Raw genomic sequence first — 21,921 nt, 5'->3', positions numbered from 1 at the left:
AATGAGAACACACTAATCCTCAGGGGTCATTTAGGGGCAAAACGCACCACTTTGTGAAGCTTTTGTTTTGATTGAAGAGCAAGAAAAGTATTCATTTGTTCCACTTCTTTCCCTTCTAAATGCGGTTGCCTAAGGACAGGCAGTATGCACATATCTAAATGTTATGAAAAAATCAGTATTTTTTTGCCACTCAGAACACAGACATTTACCTTAAGGGGAGTTACCCTCATTTTAGACTTACATTTACATTTTAGTCATTTAGCAGACGCTCTTATCCAGAGCGACTTACAGTTTAGTGAATACACTTTTTTTTTTTATACTGGCCCCCCGTGGGAATCGACCCCACAACGCTGGCATTGCAAACGCCATGCTCGCCATCAACTGAGCTACATCCCTGCCGGCCATTCCCTCCCCTACCCTGGACGACTGCTGGGCCAATTGTGCGCCGCCCATGAGTCTCCCGGGTCGCGGCCGGCTGCGACAGAGCCTGGATTCGACCCAGGATCTCTAGTGGCACAGTTAGCACTGCGATGCAGTGCCTTAGACCACTGCGCCACTCAGGAGCAACACTTCCCAAGCATACATTTTCATGACAGCGTTCCTAATCTGCAGTAGGCAATTACTGCAGTAGCAGTTGAAAATCGGTAGGTTAACACCAAACCGTGAGGTTATTATGAATTCAGAGCAGTCGGATGAAGTCATAGTCAAATACATTTGAACAAATGACCAACAATATCACACGGAAAGTGATGTGAGCATTGCATTGTGGAAAGCAATGACTTTACAAGAACACGTATTGCAACGCGAGGCATGTATTTCTAGATTAAACACTGATTCAGTGTGATGAACAAGTACATGTATGATTTGGTGTGCTCTACTTGAACACGCGCTTAGAGTTTTGAAACCACTGCCTATATGAGGAGCTGTCGTTGTTTGTTTTATTACCACATACTTATGGAAATTGCACCGGTTGAGAGATGATGGCTCTCTTGTGCCTACAGTGAAGGGTACTTCTGATCCAGCAGGTGGTGCTAAGATCCCTCCCTATATGACTTGAATGATGAGTTGATTTATTCCTTATAGCTCCTAATGATTTTAAGGCCAGTGTTGGCAAACATGACTTCTGCTCCAGCAGGTGGCCATGAAATCCCCCCCTATATGACTTGACTGACCAGGTAGTTGATGGACTCCTTATAGCTCTTAATGATCTCAAGCAGAGTGTTGGCCACATGACCTCTGGTCCAGCAGGTGGCGGTGAAAATAGTCCCTATAGGAGTTGACTCATTTCTTTGAGGTCCTAAATGAAGGATAGGGCGTCAACAGTGCATCTCGGCCTAACCCTGTTCCGGGCCCATTTCTTCACTCGATGCTTCCGGTGTTCTTCATCTCCTCTTCAATAGTCCTTCTCCACGTCTTCCTTCCCGTCTAGCCCTGTGCGTTCCACTGAAGTGTCTGTGTTTTTATGTCGTTAGGAGTTTTGCTCACTGCGTGTCCCCCTTCAATTTCCACTTTCTGTCCCAGTTGGGTAGCTATCCATTATACTGTAGCCTACTTACTACCAATGTCACTGTAGTCAAAGGTGATTTTCGATTATTATGTATGAGTATTATTATATATTGTGATATTATGATGTTCAAGCCTATAGGGTGTGGTAACAGGCCCTCTGTGATTTGTTGTTGTACTGTACATGTCAAGTATCTGCACTCTAGCCTAATTAGCCTAAACGATTAGTTACCGGAGTGTAACTCCAGTTCTATGAGTGGAGCGGAGCCCCATAGGGGAGCTATGCTCCTAGTGGTTTACCCTCTGCCCTAAGGCAGCAGCAGCCTGAAACAAAATTATGCACACACCTACAGCCAATAGGAGTACAGGTGTCACTATATAAGGAACCCCGTTCCCTCAATCTGCCTCCCGAGATATTATCTTCAGCGAGACTAGAGAGGGTCGCTAGGGCCTTAAGTCCTATGGGGCTCCGCTCCACTCATAGAACTGGAGTTACACTCCGGTAACTAATCGTTCTATATCGTGGAGCTCCGCCCCATAGGGGAGCTATGCTCCTAGTGGTTTAAGGCGGAGCGAAACGCTCCAAAATGTACCCCCTGCCGAGCCTAACACTTCCCATTAAAAAATGAAAAGGTCAAGCCCAGCAATGGCTGCAACCAATTCCCGCAGTACTGCGACTAAAACCCATCAGGGCGTCACAATATACCGCGTCATCGGTTATAGACCCGCTCCATCTAGCTCAATGACAATGTCAATGGCTATTGGGCAGATCAATAGAATAGACGCCGTGCTAATCTGACTAGCAGATAGCCGTGCCTCAATATTCTATGGAACAAAATATACTAGTCATACTACACTGACCCTCAGATAGATGACCTTACATTCTGTCCATTCAGTACATGTTTCTATATGCTGACACTGTCAGCCAGGAGACATGCCACAGAATATGCTCTTCATCCAAAGCGGACCTGATAGAGATCAGTCTATCATCCTGCTTCTCCCTCCTCTACCTCAAGATTCTCCTTCAGCTATGCTGAGTGCAATCGAGATTGGAGTTTAAAGGCTTATTCCTGACATAAGTCTTCCTAACCAGAGCGGACCTGATTGGAACCTGTCCAAGGTCCTGCTCTGTCCTCCTTTTTTCTAGCTCAAGAACGCCTTTCAGCTCTGCTGAAATTCGATCGAACAAAAGAGTTAGAAAACATGTCCGTAATATGTTACTTCTAATAAAAGCGGACCTATGAACCTATTCACAATCCTGCTTTCTTTCCCTATTCTGCTCAAGGTCTCCCTTCAGCCACGCTGAGTACAGACCGAGCCAAAGAGTTAGAAGACATATCCAACAGATAGAAACGAATAAAAGGAGACGGTGTCGACCATGACGCCGCTCTACAAATATCCTCTACCTCTGTTCCTCTGAAAAGAGCAGTAGAAGCTGCTACTCCACGAGTGGAGTGCGCTCTAATACCCTGAGGTGGTTGTTGCCCCGCCGCCTCGTACGCCGTCTCAATGCCTTCACAAAGCCAATGAGACAAACGCTGTTTTGAAAGTGGTCTACCCAATGCAGCCGCACCGTGACACACAAACAGCTGAGGCGATGACCTAACCGCTTCTGTGCGCCTAACGTAACACGCCAAAGCGCGTACTGGGCACAGACAGTGAAGCTTTTCCTCACTCCTCTCCCCATGGGGAGGGGGATGAAAAGCCCACAATTCCACGATCTGCGATCTATATGCACTGTTAATAACCTTTGGCACAAATGCCGGGTTAGGACGTAACACCGCTCTGCTCAGATCGCCATTAATGGCTAGGCAGTCGGGTCTCGTCGACAGTGCACACAAATCGCTGACTCGTTTAGCAGTAGTCAAGGCGAGCAACAGCGCCGTCTTGATAGACAGCATCTTGAGGGGTATTTGATTCAATGGCTCGAACGGCGACTTACATAGCGCTTCGAGAACCAATGCCAAATCCCACTTGGGCAGCGTAGCTCTAGGCCTTGGCCTAAGCCGTCGCGTTCCCAATAGGAAACGTTTCACTAATGGATGAGTGAACACACTTTTTCCGTTAAACCCTTCATGACCAGCTGAAATTGCCGCTGCAAACACTCGAATAGTGGAGGGCGATTTCTGCCTATCAAACATAGACTGTAGGAATGAGAGAACACTCTCTACCTGACAGCTCATGGGGTCCACGTCCTGTGTATCACACCATCGTGAGAAAACATTCCATCTGCTGGTATACAGCTTACAAGTGGAACCGGCTCTTGCGCCCTGTATTGTTCTGATCACTGCATCAGACAACCCACGGCGCTTTAACCTGTCCCATTCAGGAACCAAGCCTTCAGTGGTTGGCCGATTATGGGCCATTGCCCTATCGAGCCTCCCGCCTGAATCAACGCGTCTCGTCGATGTGGAATTGGCCAGGGTGGCGCAATCAACATCTGACTCATCTCTGCAAACCACGGAGCCCCCGGGCGATCGGGCGCTATCAGTATCACTGACAGCTCCTCTGACCTCACCCTGGCTAGCAGTGGGAGAATGTAAGACAGCGGAGGGAATGCATACAGAAGAACTCTCGGCCACGGGTAGTGCGCAAATGCGTCTCTTCCCAATGGCGGTTCGTCCTGGTTCCTCAGAGAGAACCATAGGGGACACTGCGCGTTCACACGTGACGCGAACAGGTCCACCTCGGCTCTCCCGAATTGTTCCCAAATCTGTAGAACAATGTCCGGGTGCAGACACCACTCGTCGTCTCGAGGACCCCCTCTTGACATGATGTCTGCCCCTACGTTCAAGTAGCCCGGAATGTGTGCTGCTCTCAACGAGCAAAGGTGCTTGTGAGCCCACAGCCACAATTCCACTGCCGCCCGATGAAGGGCAGGAGACCTGACCCCTCCCTGGCGGTTTATGTGAGCCACTGTGGTTCGGTTGTCTGACCAGACCAGCACATCGCGACCCCGAAGGGTAGACGCGAAGTGGGTCAAGACCAGTCGCACCGTTTCCAACTCTAGGAGGTTGATGTGACGACCTGATTGAGGCCATGCACCTCCTATCGCTTGAGACTGACATGTCCCTCCCCATCCAGTCAGAGAGGCATCTGTAAACACTGGAATGTAGGATGACACCTTGCCCATCGGGACTCCGTGCGTGAGAACGCACGGGTTCCGCCAATAGTCCAGGTCTGCTCTTAGCGAGAGAGGAACCACCACCAACCGATGACGTTGACGCACTGGGTCTAGTCTTAGTTGGGCGAACCACCGCTGTGCTTTGCGCATGTGCAGAAGCCCTAGCGGGACCACAGAGTGGGCTGCCGACATGAGACCCAAAAGTGACATGATCGATAGCGCCGTTACTGTGTGATTCGGACGACACTTCCTCAGGGCCAGCAACAATGCTGCCCTTCGAGGGTCCGAAATTCGCGCCCTCATCATAACAGTGTCTAACTGTAGTCCCAAGTAGACAATCTGATGACTGGGCCAAGGTGCGCTCTTTTTCCAATTCACAGCAAACCCCAGACGCGTGAGATGCATCACTGTCTGTGTCGTGTGTGTGAACGCCAGCTCTGCTGACGGGGCGAGAATCAACAGGTCGTCTAGGTAGGCTAATAGCCTTATCCCTTGACGACGCAGCGGTTCCAATGCCGCCTCCACACATTTGGAAAACGTCCGAGGTGCCAGGGCGTACCCAAACGGCATCCTCGTGAACTCGTACGCCACCCCTTGAAAGGCGAACCGCAGAAACTTTCTGTGACGCGATTGTATCGGCACATGAAAGTACGCGTCCTTTAGGTCTATGCTTGTACAAAAATCTCCCTTCTGAACACATTCCAGTAGGCGTTTTGTCGTCAGCATTCGGAAGGGCCGTTTGGTTATGCTCTCGTTGAGAATGCGTAAATCCAAAATCGGCCTCACTCCCCCCGTCTTTTTTGGCACTAGGAAATAGGGCGAGTAAAGCCCCTTGTTCCTTTGCTCCCGGGGAACTACTGTGACCGCCTCCTTCGCCAAAAGTTCCGTAATCTCTGATTTCAGAGCGGCTACTTTGTCTGGCGTTTTCATCACCGTTTCCACCACTCCCCTGAACGGGGGTGGGGTTCGGCGGAATTGGAGGGCATAACCCTTCTCTAACGTCTGTTCTAGCCAGCGTGAGAGGGTACAGCTTTGACGCCACTGCCAGCAATGCATGGAAAGCGGGTGCGCACGAAGCTGTGGTGCATCCAGTAGGAAGGACCTGTATTCCTCTATGGCCCCTGCCGCCGCTATTCCCCAACACTGGGTTGGTGGAATAGCCCAAGGTGGGCCCCCCTTGAAAGGGAGAGAACACATCAGCTCGTTCTGGGTGAGTCGGGGGCTTTGATACGTTAGTTACGACCGTAACTCCAGTAATCTTGCCCTCCGTGAACGCAGCACGGGTCTGAACTGCGCTGTCTGAGGTACTGGCCTGAGACAGAGCGCTCTGCCCGGAAAGCGATTGCGTCATCATGTCATTGTCTGACTGAGACTGCCGCTTAACATGAGACCTATCCTTTACAGAATTCAATAGAACCTGAAAGGTGTGATCTCTGACTGACACCACACGGTGGCGCCACAATGCTTCTTTACTGGTATTAGGCGGCTGCTCAGCGACACACTCAATGTGTGGCGAGCTGCGCTCATAGCCATGGGCATTGATACGTTCAGAGTAATTTGGAGGCGTCCATACCTTGGAGGTATTCCCGCTCTCCGTGAACGTCGCACAGGTCTGATCTGCGTTGACTGAGGCATTGGCCTGCAGCAAGGCGTCATTCCCAGCAAACGGCAGCGCCTTCCTGTCACATTGGGACAGAGGCATTTGCCTACTATGTGAGACCTTTACTGCAGAGCTCCTAGGAGTCTGCAGTAAGAGATCTTTATTAGGTGAGCTAAGGCTGTGCCTTGCTACCTTTACCCTTTTCCTCTCTTGAGCGCGCTCAGCTACACACTCTAAGTGGGTTGAACTACACTCAAGATGGTGAGGGAGAGACATAGAACGTGAAGTGTTCTTAACCTTATGAAATAAAAGTCCTTCTTTGACAGTGTCAATGAGAATCATCTCTTATTCACATGGTTATAAAAACAGCCCTCCACGCCCTGAACAGTGGGGTGGGGGGGAACAGTAGGCCTCTCTGCGTCACGCGCCGGGCCGTCATCTGCTCTCTCCCCCTCGCCTCGTCAAAGGTGCCGCCTTTTCTGAGTCACCTTCTGGTGCTTCCAGGCTGGCCTCTGGACGACCTCTCTCTCTGGCGGGACCGACGTCGTCACCGTTGCTGCTGGAGGGGCCGAGCCCGCTCTCCCGCTGCTCTGGGTGTGCGCCTGTCGCCTGGCCCTTCGCCTCCCAGCTGACTTGTTGGGGGCGTTGGAGGTGGTTGGGTTGGTTGGGGCTCTGCTGGCCTTCATTGCCAGTGGCAAATGTTTGGCCAGGTGCCTCCTCTCCTCGTCCAATTTGGCGATGCGTTCGGTGGCGTCCTTCACAGCAAGGCCGAATAGCCCTTCGCTGGAGACGGGGGCGTTGAGCAAGGATGCCCTGTCGGTCTCCTTCATGGCCGTCATGGACAGCCAGAGGTGCCGCTCAGTAACCACCGAGGTGGCCATGGTCCTGCCCGCGCATATCGCCACCGCTTGCGTCAGGTGGAGTATGGCTCCAGAAATCCTGGAGGCCTCCTCCACTTCCTCACCGGTCAACTCTGACCTGCCCGTTGTGAGACGGGACAGGGAGGCCGCGAGGAGGGCGATGTTGTTCGCCGCTGCAACGCTCTGGGCTCCCAGCGTGAAGGATTTCTCAGCCAATTGGGCTGTGAACCTGTCCCTCTGTGCTGGCAGGGTGGCCTTCTTGGAGGCTGCCCAGGGACTCGAACCCGGCACTAGGTACGCCGTCATGGCGCCTTCGAGCCTAGGGATTCCCTTAGCTGCCCACTCGTATCCAGCCACTCTGGTGAATGGGGTGTACACTCTGGCCGGCGAACGCGCCGCCAGAGGTGCCCCCCACGAGCCCTCGACATATTTGCCCAGAGAGGGCAAGGCTGGAGCCATTGGCTCAGCCGCCCTTCTCGGCACGGAGTAGGGGCCGCCCTCCATCAAATCCACCTCCATTGGAGGGGGAGCTGGGGGCAGCGCAATCTCCAGTCGGGTGGCCGCCCTCTCAATGAGTCCGGGAAAGTCCGAACGCAGAGAGGCGGCCGCGAAGGACAGAGCCTCTGACCTGGCAGAGCTCATGTCATCTCCGCACAGGGAACCCTCAGACCTCACGCTTTCCGTAGGAAAGGGGGTCTTAAAGGCTGGCGCCAGAGCTCCAGATTGCCCCATTGGGACATCCGGCTCGGCGCTCTCCCCGTCATCCCCTGACTCAGCACTGCCCGCTGATGCCTCTGATCCAGAGGCGAGCACGGACATTACGTCGTCGAGAGGGACCTCCTCTCTAAAAAACGCCCAGCGCTGCTTTCTCTCCTTCATAGGAAGGAGAGCGCAGGAGGCGCAATTAGGAGGGTTGCCGAGACCTTCCTTGGCATGCAGCGGTCCCAAGCACACGAAACATAGGTCGTGGGGGTCCGAAGTAGCCATGGCGGTACAGCGGCATAGGGCCCTGAAAAGGGCCTTTGGTGGAAAAGCTGGTGCACTCATAGTGGAAGACGTTGACGGCTGGATGTCAACGGCGAAAATCTTCCGAGTCTTCTAAGGCTTCTTCTCTAGTCCAGTCGCTGAAGATAATGGGAGGCAGATTGAGGGAACGGGGTTCCTTATATAGTGACACCTGTACTCCTATTGGCTGTAGGTGTGTGCATAATTTTGTTTCAGGCTGCTGCTGCCTTAGGGCAGAGGGTAAACCACTAGGAGCATAGCTCCCCTATGGGGCGGAGCTCCACGATATAGAACTGCTAGGGAAAAGTCACTTCCGGTCGTAGCTGTATCCCACCTAGTCAAAACCTTGTTAGTCCTTATCCTAAAAGGCACCCTCTGTTCCTCGATATACTCCACCGAGGGCCGGCAGCCAGTAAGTACAGGTAAGAGACAATTATGGCAACAATAAGTTGTCCTATGAAAGCTAGTCAAATGTGAGATGTTCAACTGCACTGAATGATAAAGTGGCAGTCTGTGCTCTTGGGCCCTTAAGGCATCAGTGCACCCCCCCAATTTGTCCCTTTTGAAATGAACAGTTGAGACGGGCCCTCTTTCTGTGGCCTTTCTTTGACGACACATCTGAGGCTATCCTGCGGCAATACAAATGATCAACATCATAACAATAATTCCATTATAAGAAGCTTTATTATTGGTTTGCTAAGAAAGGTACCATACAATATTGGCACATCACTATCACCTCTGTATGCGTAGGAAATCAATCCCTTCATTGTGTGTGTGTGTGTGTGTGTGTGTGTGGGTGTGTGTGTGTGGGTAAAGGTACGCCACTCTCGGTCTCACAGTTTATGCACACGGTCGTCTTTATGCAACAATATGGAAGACATTCCCAAATGTGCTTACATCATTGCGTAATGTCAGGGAGTCACACAAACAGTGTGTGCTGTTTGGCTGCAACACACATTAGGCATAAGGATGATGACAACTATTTTGTAAACGCTCCAGCTTGCAGAGGGATCACCACCCCTCCCATCCGCACCCCAGGTCCTCTTGGCCCCCTTACTGTCAGGCCGAGTGGTGTCTAGAGAAGAAAGAAGAAGAGTGATGTTTATTAATGACAGTCAATACGACACGTCCTTCCATAGCTAAACAGACTCATCCTACTAGGTCAGTGTTTCCCAACTCCAGCGGTAGAGTAGCCTACCCCCAACAATACCCATTTTTCTTGTAGCCCTGGAGAGCCACAGCTGACTGAACAACCTGTCACCTAATTAGCAAGTCCTCAATGAGTAAAATCAGGTGCAACAACAACAACAACAACAACAACAACAACAACAACAACAACAACAACAACAACAACAACAACAATATGAGGACAGGGACACAGTGTACTAGCTGATCTCCCAGTTGTCACCGTTTGGCCTTGTGTTCCACATAGCCTATATCAGTATTGGAGTATGTTTCCCGCGCACGGTAGTTGCTTTCACGTCACCTTTGTAATCGCTCCTCCCTAGTCCCCTAGAACGAGCGCCCTCCCCTTTGCAACGCCTCCGAACATATCACAGAGGCGCGCTTTCTGTGCCGATGGCCTCAATCAGGTCGACCAAACGCAGATAATAGCGCACCACGCACCGGCGCTGAAGTCATTCATTCACTTGAACTCAACTAGCGAACACACCATGTCTGGAAGAGGCAAAGGCGGCAAGGGACTTGGAAAAGGAGGCGCCAAGCGTCACCGAAAAGTTCTCCGCGATAACATCCAGGGAATCACCAAACCCGCTATCCGACGTCTGGCTCGCCGCGGCGGCGTGAAGCGTATTTCCGGTCTGATCTATGAGGAGACCCGCGGTGTCCTAAAGGTGTTCCTGGAGAACGTGATCCGTGACGCAGTCACCTACACCGAGCACGCCAAGAGGAAGACCGTTACCGCCATGGACGTGGTCTACGCTCTGAAACGACAGGGACGCACCCTGTACGGTTTCGGCGGTTAAACGCACTCTCTTCGGAACCTCAACACCCCGACTCGAACCCAAAGGCTCTTTTAAGAGCCACCCACATCCGCTTCAAAAGGGCCCATTCCATATAGTGTTTTTTTCTTTTCTTCCGTATGCTATTTGATAGGAAAGTATGAGCCACTTCGAGTGGACAGGGAGTATTAAATAGCGGATTCTAATGTCCCTTCCCGTTTTAGCGCACAGAGGGAGGCCTATATCTGACAGTGGCAAAGTGTAGTGACGTTGTTATTTTGGGTCAAGCAATAGTGGCATTTGGACAACATAAAACCACCACCCGTCGGTAGATGTGGCTCGAAAAGAGGGGGACAGCGTTCGCGCGCGCGCACACACACACACACACACACACACACACAGTCCAAAATGGGAGCCCTATGTCTGACGGTGCCAACGTGGGCAATTCTATCACCAGCATTATGTGGCACAACAATCGTGCCATTCGGACAACTATTCAGGCCCCCCTTTTGAAACACACAATTCCCCATCGGTCACAGAGCATAGGCTATAGAGAGGAGGGAGGGGGTGAGGACCCGCGCGCGCGCCCTCAATTGTCTTTGTTCGGGAAGCTAGCCTCTGAGCGGAAGGCTCTTTTGAGCGCTAGAGCTCCACTGGGCAAATAGCAGGGGCGCCTACGAGCAAGCAGGGGAGTGTCCACGGCCGCCGACTTTGATTAGCTTCCTCTTCATAAGACGGGTAAGCGCCCTTCACCCCCTCATTCGTTTCTGAGAAGCAACGAGACATCATCATGCCCGAGCCAGCAAAGTCAGCGCCCAAGAAGGGCTCCAAGAAAGCCGTCACCAAGACCGCAGGGAAGGGCGGCAAGAAGCGCAGAAAGTCCAGGAAGGAGAGTTACGCCATCTACGTGTACAAGGTCCTGAAGCAGGTCCACCCCGACACCGGCATCTCCTCCAAGGCCATGGGAATCATGAACTCGTTCGTGAACGACATCTTCGAGCGTATCGCCGGAGAGTCCTCTCGCCTGGCCCACTACAACAAGCGTTCTACCATCACCTCTAGGGAGATCCAGACCGCCGTGCGCCTGCTACTCCCCGGTGAACTTGCCAAACACGCCGTGTCCGAGGGCACCAAGGCCGTAACCAAGTACACCAGCTCCAAGTAAACAGCGCATTTGGACTGCTCTACTAACCCAAAGGCTCTTTTAAGAGCCACCCACTCTGTCAGTAAAAAGAGCATTTCCATCGCCACCGAATGAATGCGCAGGTAGGCTGCGTTACATTGTATCATTGTTTAATGGGCGGCGCGCGCCGGCTCGGAGAACGGCTACATTGTATCATTTCCCCCGCCCGTTCCAGCGTAGGGGTTTAGCGCGCCTTTTTTGTTGTCTTTGCACGCTGAATAGTAACCCATGTTTGTCGGCCTCCATTCCAGGTGAAGGCAATGAAAAATGGCACCATTTGACAAAGGGTGTAAATAAAAAAAGCAGTCTGTTGGGTTTGAATGGAAAGAAATGCCTTTTGTCGTTTAATGAGCGGATAGTCATTTTGAGTCGACTTCCTGAATCGGTAGGACACGGACGGGGAGAATGGACGCTCCATCATTGGACTATACCCTAATGATGTGAATGAGAACGATAATGGCAAGAATAAAAAGGGGGTGAATAATCCCGTCTAGGAAGAATAGGAGTAGGCATATATATATATATATATATATATACGTAGCCCTTATTGCCAACGGGTCATTTCCGGTCCAGGTCGCATCATACATATATAGTCCCCTGTAGCTCAGTTGGTAGAGCACTGCGCTTGCAACGCCAGGGTTGCGGGTTCGTTTCCCAAGGGGGGCCAGTATGAAAATGTAGGCACACACTTAACTGTAAGTGGCTCTGGATAAGATCGTCTGCTACATGACTCAAAATGTCCATGTAAAGTGTAGTACATTTGAGGCACATAGTGTATTTTCCTTCCTACTACCCTCATGAGGCAACAGGATAAATATAATAATATAATATGCCATTTAGCAGACGCTTTTATCCAAAGCGACTTACAGTCATGCGTGCATACATTTTTGTGTATGGGTGGTCCCGGGGATCGAACCCACTACCTTGGCGTTACAAGCGCCGTGCTCTACCAGCTAAGGCAGTTGCTTCCACGTGAGGATATGAATGTGTCTGTAGGCCAAGTCACAGTATAACACAGTGAGCGAGCGGGCGGCCCTTGCGATAGTCGTTGGAGCAGCAGCGGATCCCAATGACTACCTTGGGGATAGCCTATACATTTACATTTTAGTCATTTAGCAGACACTCTTATCCAGAGCGACTTACATGAGCAATTAGGGTTAAGTGCCTTGCTCAAGGGCACATCGACAGATTTTTCACCTAGTCGCCTCGGGGATTAGAACCAGCCACCTTTCGGTTACTGGCACAACGCTCTTAACCACTCTTAACCACTAAGCTACCTGCCGCCCCATACATATATACAACAAGGAAAAGAAAAGAGGCCGCAATCAACCTTCTGACCCACATGCACCTGCTGGGATTCTTCTCCCAGTCCAACCACATATGCAGCCCTTGTCCCACTTGGGGGGAGAGAGAGAGAGAGAGACAGACAGAGAGAGAGACTCCCTCTATCTAGGCCTATATCAACGCGCCATGACCCATGGGGCGCCAGCCTCCATAGCGCCAGCCAGACACCAAGACCCACAGACACAAAGACCGAGGCGAGTCACGCTGCGGAGTCAAGCAGGTGAACAATATATTAGTAGAGACAGCCAACCTACCTACCTACCTACCTACCTACCAGAAGACAACACACAATCTCACTGTGTAGAAATAGTAGGCTACAAATACAACAACAACAACACTCACACTGCCAGTGCACAAAAAGTACTAATACAATAACACACACACACACATAGTGCAAGTAAGCATGTCGTAGGACTGTTTATACCATGTGGATCCTGTACATATGACGAATACAACCTGAAACTTGAGGTACAACACTAGTCTCAGCCAGGCCTCACAGGTGCATGTGTTTTAAGGTCCCCAAAAGAGCGCTTCTTTAAAACACCCCTGACCACATCAGGGGACCCCAAACCATTTGATTCCCTTGCCAGACATCTCGGCTCACTACACAACAAGTGCTGCTCGCAATCGGATGCACTTTTAGGCCATTTAGGAGACAAATAGCACAGGAAAACCAGTGCGCACCGCTCCACCCGACAGTCGAACGGTGAGGTTTTGAGCGAGCCGCAACAAAATGCACGGCCCTTCCGCGGCCCACATTACTTTATTCTGAACGGAGACAAGTCTGCTCGCTGGGCCGTTCGCTTTTGGACCAAAAACACGGCTCCGTCGGTGACTTTCGGGCCGATATAGGCGAACAGAAAACACAAGTGAAAGAGCATTTGGCCAGCCCAGAGAAGCCGAGCTGGTTGCCTTGAGTCTACATGGTTCTCATGTCGCGTTTAAGGCCAGCCCCCTGCTCGGTGTGGAGCTTCAATAGCGCAGAGCAGCGTCTACAGCAAACTACTCCTCGCAGACCGTGTGTGTGTGTGTGTGTACCGGACCAAACGACAGACAGACAGACAGACAGACATGGCAGAAGTCGCACCAGCACCCGCAGCCGCAGCGCCGGCCAAGGCACCCAAGAAGAAGGCAGCAGCCAAGCCCAAGAAAGCGGGACCCAGCGTAGGAGAACTCATCGTCAAGGCTGTGACCGCCTCCAAGGAGAGGAGCGGCGTGTCCCTGGCCGCGCTCAAGAAGACGCTGGCGGCAGGCGGCTACGACGTGGAGAAGAACAACTCCCGCGTCAAGATCGCAGTCAAGAGCCTCGTCACCAAGGGCACCCTGGTCCAGACCAAGGGCACCGGTGCATCCGGCTCCTTCAAGCTCAACAAGAAAGCCGTCGAGGCAAAGAAGCCCGCCAAGAAAACCGCAGTTCCCAAAGTAAAGAAGGTGGCCGCCAAGAAGCCCGCCGCGGCGAAGAAGCCCAAGAAGGTAGCAGCCAAGAAGGCCGTCGCCGCAAAGAAGTCCCCCAAGAAGGCCAAGAAGCCCGCTACACCCAAAAAGGCCGCCAAGAGCCCCAAGAAGGTGAAGAAGCCCGCCGCAGCGGCCAAGAAGGCGGCCAAGAGCCCCAAGAAGGCTACAAAGGCAGCCAAGCCCAAAGCCGCCAAGCCCAAGGCAGCCAAGGCCAAGAAGGCAGCCCCCAAGAAGAAGTAAACCTATTACAAACAGTGTTCTACTCGACACATGTTGTACCACAAAAGGCTCTTTTAAGAGCCACCCACCTCTTTCCATAGAAAGCGCATTGATTTCCATGTACTATCTGTCGTGAAAAAGAAATTACGCACACTAGGCTACTTTTACGCACACAACATCGTCCCACTCTGGGTGTGTGCGAAGGGAGAGGAATATAATAGAGGGCCAAAATGGCTTAGAAATTCGACCTCACGAGTGCACCCTCACCAGCCATTTGTATATGAGCCACTGGGCTATTCCCGTTCAGAGGCAGGCTGCTGTGATGTGTTACAAGTGCCATGTAATAACAATACTATAGTGGCTTCGAATTCAAACTCACGAGTGCACCCTCAACAGCCATATTTATATATGAGCCACTGGGCTATTCCCGTTCAGAGGCAGGCTGCTGTGATGTGTTACAAGTGCCATGTAATAACAATACTATAGTGGCTTCGATTTCAAACTCAAGAGTGCACCCTCACCAGCTGTTTGTTTCCCATTTGGAGAGAAATAATGTGAGGATTTCATGTCGGACATTTTGGCGCTCACGCGAAATGACACAAAGTAACAAAGTCGGAGGGACACAAAGTAGCCTCTCACTCGCTGCCTGTGGGTGGGAACCGGCTTAGGGCTGTCTGTCTGTCTGTCCCTCGCTCCAATTGGATAAGGCCACACCGGCCCGGTGGCCAATCGTTGCCTCTTGTGGCGAGGTATAAGTACGGCTCTCGAAGTGGCGAGCGGCTCATTCAGACTTTCTGTGACTTTCTCAAGATACCAATATGAGCGGAAGAGGCAAAACCGGAGGCAAGGCCAGGGCGAAGGCAAAGACCCGTTCATCCCGTGCCGGGCTCCAGTTCCCCGTGGGCCGTGTGCACAGGCTACTGCGCAAAGGCAACTACGCCGAGCGTGTGGGCGCTGGCGCACCAGTCTACCTGGCCGCCGTGCTCGAGTACCTGACTGCTGAGATCCTGGAGTTGGCCGGCAACGCTGCCCGTGACAACAAGAAGACTCGTATCATCCCCCGTCACCTGCAGCTGGCCGTCCGTAACGACGAGGAACTGAACAAACTGCTCGGCGGTGTGACCATCGCTCAGGGTGGTGTGTTGCCCAACATCCAGGCAGTGCTACTCCCCAAGAAGACCGAGAAGGCAGTCAAAGCCAAGTAAATTCGCTACTGCGACTTCAACTTGACTACTCAACCCCCAAAGGCTCTTTTAAGAGCCAACCACCTAGCTCTCCAAAAGCGCAAAGTACCTTTCTATGACCGCTACACATTGAGTGGGTGTATACACAACTATTTCGACATTCTGTGCCCACATGAGGCCTTCCATGAACAACAACACCTACTAGGCCTCGTTTGCCATAGCAGGCTAGCATTAGATTACAACGTGCCTATAAAGATGTCACTCTTGACTTTGGCGACTATTATTATGCGTAAAGGGCCGGCGGCGTCCTATTGCGCGCGCGCACCGGGAGTTTGAATTTTGGAGAGGCCGGGCCTCCCGTCCAATGGCCAACGGAGGAGGCCTGCGCAACGGGCCAATCGGGGTGGTGGGGAGATGGTGTCCAATCAGCAGGCGCCACTGCCGGCTTTATAAACTTCACATAGGCATTTCGAGGCTATACTCCCGACTGTCAGAGAAGCGCCATGGCCAGAACCAAGCAAACCGCTCGCAAATCCACCGGTGGCAAAGCCCCCAGGAAGCAGCTCGCCACTAAGGCTGCTCGCAAGAGTGCCCCGGCCACCGGCGGTGTGAAGAAGCCTCACCGTTACAGGCCCGGCACCGTGGCTCTGAGAGAGATCCGTCGTTACCAGAAGTCCACTGAGCTGCTCATCCGCAAGCTGCCCTTCCAGCGCCTGGTGCGAGAAATCGCCCAGGACTTCAAGACCGACCTGCGCTTCCAGAGTTCCGCTGTGATGGCCCTGCAGGAGGCTAGCGAGGCTTACCTGGTCGGCCTGTTCGAGGACACCAACCTGTGCGCCATCCACGCCAAGCGGGTGACCATCATGCCCAAGGACATCCAGCTGGCCCGCCGTATTCGCGGAGAGCGCGCATAAATGAGGATGACCTGAACTCCAAAATCCCCCAAAGGCTCTTTTAAGAGCCACCTCCATATTTCCATCAAAAAGGCACAATTGTTCCATGTATACACGCACCTCTACATTACCCACCATGTATGTTGTTCACTAACACGTCTAAAAGCTACGTATTGTACCTTTTCGTTGCCTGAAGTCTAGCTTCAATGTGTGTGTGTGTGTGTGTGTGTATATATATATATACAACCGTCTGGCATCATCCACTTACTTTGGACTATAGTAGCACAGTAAAATGCTTTACAAAGGAGGGGGAAAAGAAACGAGTGATAATATAGGCCGAATAGTTACAAGAATTGTGTTCAGATGAATAATTGACACTATTAGTTGTGTGTCATTAGTTGCCTTGAATGCAGTCCAGAAGAAACATTGCATGCCAACTTCCTTTGAAAGTCCCATGTTGCAGTGCTGCTGAGAGACTCATGCAGAGGCCCAAACTTTACAGTGGAGCACGGAGGCCATCTTGTGGTTAAATGTGGGTACTGCACCTCATGGTCATTTGCTCTTTAGGCCAGCGTTTCCCAAACGCGGTCCTGGGGTCCCCAAGGGGTGCGCGTTTTGCGTTTTGCCCTAACACTCCACAGCTGATTCTAATACTCCCAGCTTGATGATGATGAGTTGATTATTTGAATCAGCTGTGTAGTGCTGGGGCAAAAACTCCCAAAACGTGGCCTGAGTTTGGGAATCCCTGCTTTAGGCTAATACTAGCCTATTAGGATGACTTGGTTCGATCGCTTTAATGGCAACTGCTAAACTCTAGTTTTCACTAATTACTTGTCCCAGGTCACCATTATGAATCCAATAGCAAAACAAATGTTTCAAAATTGCTCAATAGTGAAAAAAGGCCAGGAAACGATGGGTTCTCAGCAATATTTCACCAACAACCAATCACTATTCAAGCATAGACATTAGGATCATCAACAAATATTCCTAAGTCATACTACAAAAGGGTTGTAACGAAATGGATTTGTCTGTTCAATGCAAGTTCAACGTCAAAGAAAAAGTGCATCACCACAACAAACGTGTCTTTAGATACACTGTAAAAAATGACTTTGTGGAATGTACTCAAGCTATTACAGTCAACAAAGGCACACGTCATATTATTGAGTAGATCTTTTTGCTTGTTTTTATGAGTAGATAAGCTTGAGTAAGTTGAGTTGATGTGGTCCAATACATTGAGTAAAGATGATAGAGACGTAAAAAGGATTATATTACGTTGATTCGACTCAAATAGACACTGAGAGACTGAGAGAGAGAGAGAGAGACTGAGAGAGTGAGTGAGTGAGAGAGAGAGAGACTGAGAGAGTGAGTGAGTGAGTGAGATAGACTGAGAGAGAGAGAGAGTGAGTGAGTGAGAGAGACTGAGAGACAGAGAGTGAGTGAGAGAGACTGAGAGAGTGAGTGAGAGACAGAGAGAGAGAGTGAGTGAGTGAGTGAGTGAGAGAGAGAGAGAGAGAGAGAGACTGAGAGAGAGAGAGTGTGAGTGAGTGAGACTGAGAGACTGAGAGAGTGAGTGAGAGAGTGAGTGAGTGAGTGAGAGAGACTGAGAGACAGAGAGTGAGTGAGAGAGTGAGAGAGACTGAGAGAGTGAGTGAGAGAGAGAGAGAGTGTGAGTGAGTGAGCCTGAGAGACTGAGAGAGTGAGTGAGTGAGTGAGAGAGAGACTGAGAGAGTGAGAGAGTGAGTGAGTGAGAGAGACTGAGAGACAGAGAGTGAGTGAGAGAGACTGAGAGAGTGAGTGAGAGACAGAGAGAGAGAGTGAGTGAGTGAGTGAGTGAGAGAGAGAGAGAGAGACTGAGAGAGAGAGAGTGTGAGTGAGTGAGACTGAGAGAGTGAGTGAGAGAGTGAGTGAGTGAGTGAGAGAGACTGAGAGACAGAGAGTGAGTGAGAGAGTGAGAGAGACTGAGAGAGTGAGTGAGAGAGAGAGAGAGTGTGAGTGAGTGAGCCTGAGAGACTGAGAGAGTGAGTGAGTGAGAGAGAGTGAGTGAGTGAGAGAGTGAGTGAGAGACAGAGAGAGAGAGTGAGTGAGAGAGAGAGACTGCGAGAGTGAGTGAGTGACTGAGTGAGTGAGTGAGTGAGAGAGAGAGTGAGTGAGAGAGAGAGCGAGAGACTGAGAGAGTGAGTGAGAGAGAGAGAGAGTGTGAGTGAGTGAGCCTGAGAGACTGAGAGAGTGAGTGAGTGAGAGAGAGTGAGTGAGTGAGAGAGAGAGAGTGAGTGAGAGAGAGAGAGACTGACAGAGTGAGTGAGGGGGTGAGTGAGAGAGAGAGACTGAGAGACTGAGAGAGTGAGTGAGAGAGTGAGTGAGAGAGACTGAGAGACATAGAGTGAGTGAGAGAGTGAGAGAGACTGAGAGAGTGAGTGAGAGACAGAGAGAGAGAGTGAGTGAGAGAGAGAGACTGCGTGACTGAGTGAGTGAGTGAGTGAGAGAGAGAGTGAGTGAGAGAGAGAGCGAGAGACTGAGAGAGTGAGTGAGAGAGAGAGAGAGTGTGAGTGAGTGAGACTGAGAGAGTGAGTGAGTGAGAGAGAGTGAGTGAGTGAGAGAGTGAGTGAGAGACAGAGAGAGAGAGTGAGTGAGAGAGAGAGACTGCGAGAGTGAGTGAGTGACTGAGTGAGTGAGTGAGTGAGAGAGAGAGTGAGTGAGTGAGAGAGAGAGAGACTGAGAGAGTGAGTGAGAGAGAGAGAGAGTGTGAGTGAGTGAGCCTGAGAGACTGAGAGAGTGAGTGAGTGAGAGAGAGTGAGTGAGTGAGAGAGAGAGAGTGAGTGAGAGAGAGAGAGACTGACAGAGTGAGTGAGGGGGTGAGTGAGAGAGAGAGACTGAGAGACTGAGAGAGTGAGTGAGTGAGTGAGAGAGAGACTGAGAGAGAGAGAGAGAGAGAGAGACTGAGAGACTGAGAGAGTGAGTGAGTGAGTGAGAGAGAGACTGAGAGAGAGTGAGAGAGTGAGTGAGAGAGAGACTGAGAGAGTGAGTGAGAGAGTGAGTGAGAGAGAGAGAGAGAGAGAGAGAGAGAGAGTGAGTGAGTTAGTGAGTGAGTGAGAGAGAGACTGAGAGAGTGAGTGAGTGAGTGAGTGAGTGAATGAGAGAGAGAGAGTGTGAGTGACTGAGACTGAGAGACTGAGTGAGTGAGTGAGTGAGAGAGAGAGAGTGAGAGAGAGAGAGAGAGAGAGTGAAAGAGAGAGAGAGAGAGAGAGTGAGTACTCAACTGTGCCTCTCTCTGAGGCACAGTTGAGTACACCCCTCCATCCAATAGACCCCAGCAACTTCCTTTTGGATTCACGTTTACGGTATAGGGGATGCATTTGTGACATACCTTACATCTCTGACCTTGTCAATATCAGCATTTCGCTCTACTTACCGTGAAGTGACATTATAATAGTCATCATCATAATAGTAGTACATTACAGTATACGTTTGCCTAAAATAGTACCATTTAAAGGGAGTATGTCAGGGTCAATTACTGACAAATGAGAACACACTAATCCTCAGGGGTCATTTAGGGGCAAAACGCACCACTTTGTGAAGCTTTTGTTTTGATTGAAGAGCAAGAAAAGTATTCATTTGTTCCACTTCTTTCCCTTCTAAATGCGGTTGCCTAAGGACAGGCAGTATGCACATATCTAAATGTTATGAAAAAATCAGTATTTTTTTGCCACTCAGAACACAGACATTTACCTTAAGGGGAGTTACCCTCATTTTAGACTTACATTTACATTTTAGTCATTTAGCAGACGCTCTTATCCAGAGCGACTTACAGTTTAGTGAATACACTTTTTTTTTTATACTGGCCCCCCGTGGGAATCGACCCCACAACGCTGGCATTGCAAACGCCATGCTCGCCATCAACTGAGCTACATCCCTGCCGGCCATTCCCTCCCCTACCCTGGACGACTGCTGGGCCAATTGTGCGCCGCCCATGAGTCTCCCGGGTCGCGGCCGGCTGCGACAGAGCCTGGATTCGACCCAGGATCTCTAGTGGCACAGTTAGCACTGCGATGCAGTGCCTTAGACCACTGCGCCACTCAGGAGCAACACTTCCCAAGCATACATTTTCATGACAGCGTTCCTAATCTGCAGTAGGCAATTACTGCAGTAGCAGTTGAAAATCGGTAGGTTAACACCAAACCGTGAGGTTATTATGAATTCAGAGCAGTCGGATGAAGTCATAGTCAAATACATTTGAACAAATGACCAACAATATCACACGGAAAGTGATGTGAGCATTGCATTGTGGAAAGCAATGACTTTACAAGAACACGTATTGCAACGCGAGGCATGTATTTCTAGATTAAACACTGATTCAGTGTGATGAACAAGTACATGTATGATTTGGTGTGCTCTACTTGAACACGCGCTTAGAGTTTTGAAACCACTGCCTATATGAGGAGCTGTCGTTGTTTGTTTTATTACCACATACTTATGGAAATTGCACCGGTTGAGAGATGATGGCTCTCTTGTGCCTACAGTGAAGGGTACTTCTGATCCAGCAGGTGGTGCTAAGATCCCTCCCTATATGACTTGAATGATGAGTTGATTTATTCCTTATAGCTCCTAATGATTTTAAGGCCAGTGTTGGCAAACATGACTTCTGCTCCAGCAGGTGGCCATGAAATCCCCCCCTATATGACTTGACTGACCAGGTAGTTGATGGACTCCTTATAGCTCTTAATGATCTCAAGCAGAGTGTTGGCCACATGACCTCTGGTCCAGCAGGTGGCGGTGAAAATAGTCCCTATAGGAGTTGACTCATTTCTTTGAGGTCCTAAATGAAGGATAGGGCGTCAACAGTGCATCTCGGCCTAACCCTGTTCCGGGCCCATTTCTTCACTCGATGCTTCCGGTGTTCTTCATCTCCTCTTCAATAGTCCTTCTCCACGTCTTCCTTCCCGTCTAGCCCTGTGCGTTCCACTGAAGTGTCTGTGTTTTTATGTCGTTAGGAGTTTTGCTCACTGCGTGTCCCCCTTCAATTTCCACTTTCTGTCCCAGTTGGGTAGCTATCCATTATACTGTAGCCTACTTACTACCAATGTCACTGTAGTCAAAGGTGATTTTCGATTATTATGTATGAGTATTATTATATATTGTGATATTATGATGTTCAAGCCTATAGGGTGTGGTAACAGGCCCTCTGTGATTTGTTGTTGTACTGTACATGTCAAGTATCTGCACTCTAGCCTAATTAGCCTAAACTGCTAGGGAAAAGTCACTTCCGGTCGTAGCTGTATCCCACCTAGTCAAAACCTTGTTAGTCCTTATCCTAAAAGGCACCCTCTGTTCCTCGATATACTCCACCGAGGGCCGGCAGCCAGTAAGTACAGGTAAGAGACAATTATGGCAACAATAAGTTGTCCTATGAAAGCTAGTCAAATGTGAGATGTTCAACTGCACTGAATGATAAAGTGGCAGTCTGTGCTCTTGGGCCCTTAAGGCATCAGTGCACCCCCCCAATTTGTCCCTTTTGAAATGAACAGTTGAGACGGGCCCTCTTTCTGTGGCCTTTCTTTGACGACACATCTGAGGCTATCCTGCGGCAATACAA

At 50.6% G+C, this 21,921-nt stretch overlaps 4 protein-coding genes across 4 annotated transcripts; all 4 read left to right on the top strand.

Moving 5' to 3' along the window:
* Positions 1 to 10,843: 10,843 nt before the first annotated feature.
* LOC311114136 (histone H2B) lies at positions 10,844 to 11,218 on the top strand (the record flags this gene model as incomplete). Its single annotated transcript, XM_084189413.1, has 1 exon — positions 10,844 to 11,218. One exon carries the CDS (start codon positions 10,844 to 10,846, stop codon positions 11,216 to 11,218), a length of 375 nt encoding a protein of 124 aa, XP_084045539.1.
* A 2,433-nt stretch (positions 11,219 to 13,651) lies between these two features.
* On the top strand, positions 13,652 to 14,275 carry LOC311114151 (histone H1; the record flags this gene model as incomplete). The annotated part of the gene is made up of 1 exon (XM_084189427.1): positions 13,652 to 14,275. The coding sequence occupies one exon, from the start codon at positions 13,652 to 13,654 to the stop codon at positions 14,273 to 14,275; it is 624 nt and encodes a 207-aa protein (XP_084045553.1).
* Positions 14,276 to 15,072: 797 nt separating this feature from the next.
* On the top strand, positions 15,073 to 15,459 carry LOC311114164 (histone H2A; the record flags this gene model as incomplete). Its single annotated transcript, XM_084189439.1, has 1 exon — positions 15,073 to 15,459. One exon carries the CDS (start codon positions 15,073 to 15,075, stop codon positions 15,457 to 15,459), a length of 387 nt encoding a protein of 128 aa, XP_084045565.1.
* Positions 15,460 to 15,941: 482 nt separating this feature from the next.
* Positions 15,942 to 16,352, top strand: LOC311114158 (histone H3.2; the record flags this gene model as incomplete). The annotated part of the gene is made up of 1 exon (XM_084189434.1): positions 15,942 to 16,352. The coding sequence occupies one exon, from the start codon at positions 15,942 to 15,944 to the stop codon at positions 16,350 to 16,352; it is 411 nt and encodes a 136-aa protein (XP_084045560.1).
* Positions 16,353 to 21,921: the final 5,569 nt, after the last annotated feature.

The sequence above is a fragment of the Coregonus lavaretus genome, assembly GCF_964263955.1.
Source record: "Coregonus lavaretus genome assembly, contig: HAP1_SCAFFOLD_1071, whole genome shotgun sequence".
In the NCBI taxonomy this organism is placed as follows: Eukaryota; Metazoa; Chordata; class Actinopteri; order Salmoniformes; family Salmonidae; genus Coregonus; species Coregonus lavaretus.
This window is presented reverse-complemented; position numbering and strand designations above follow the sequence as displayed.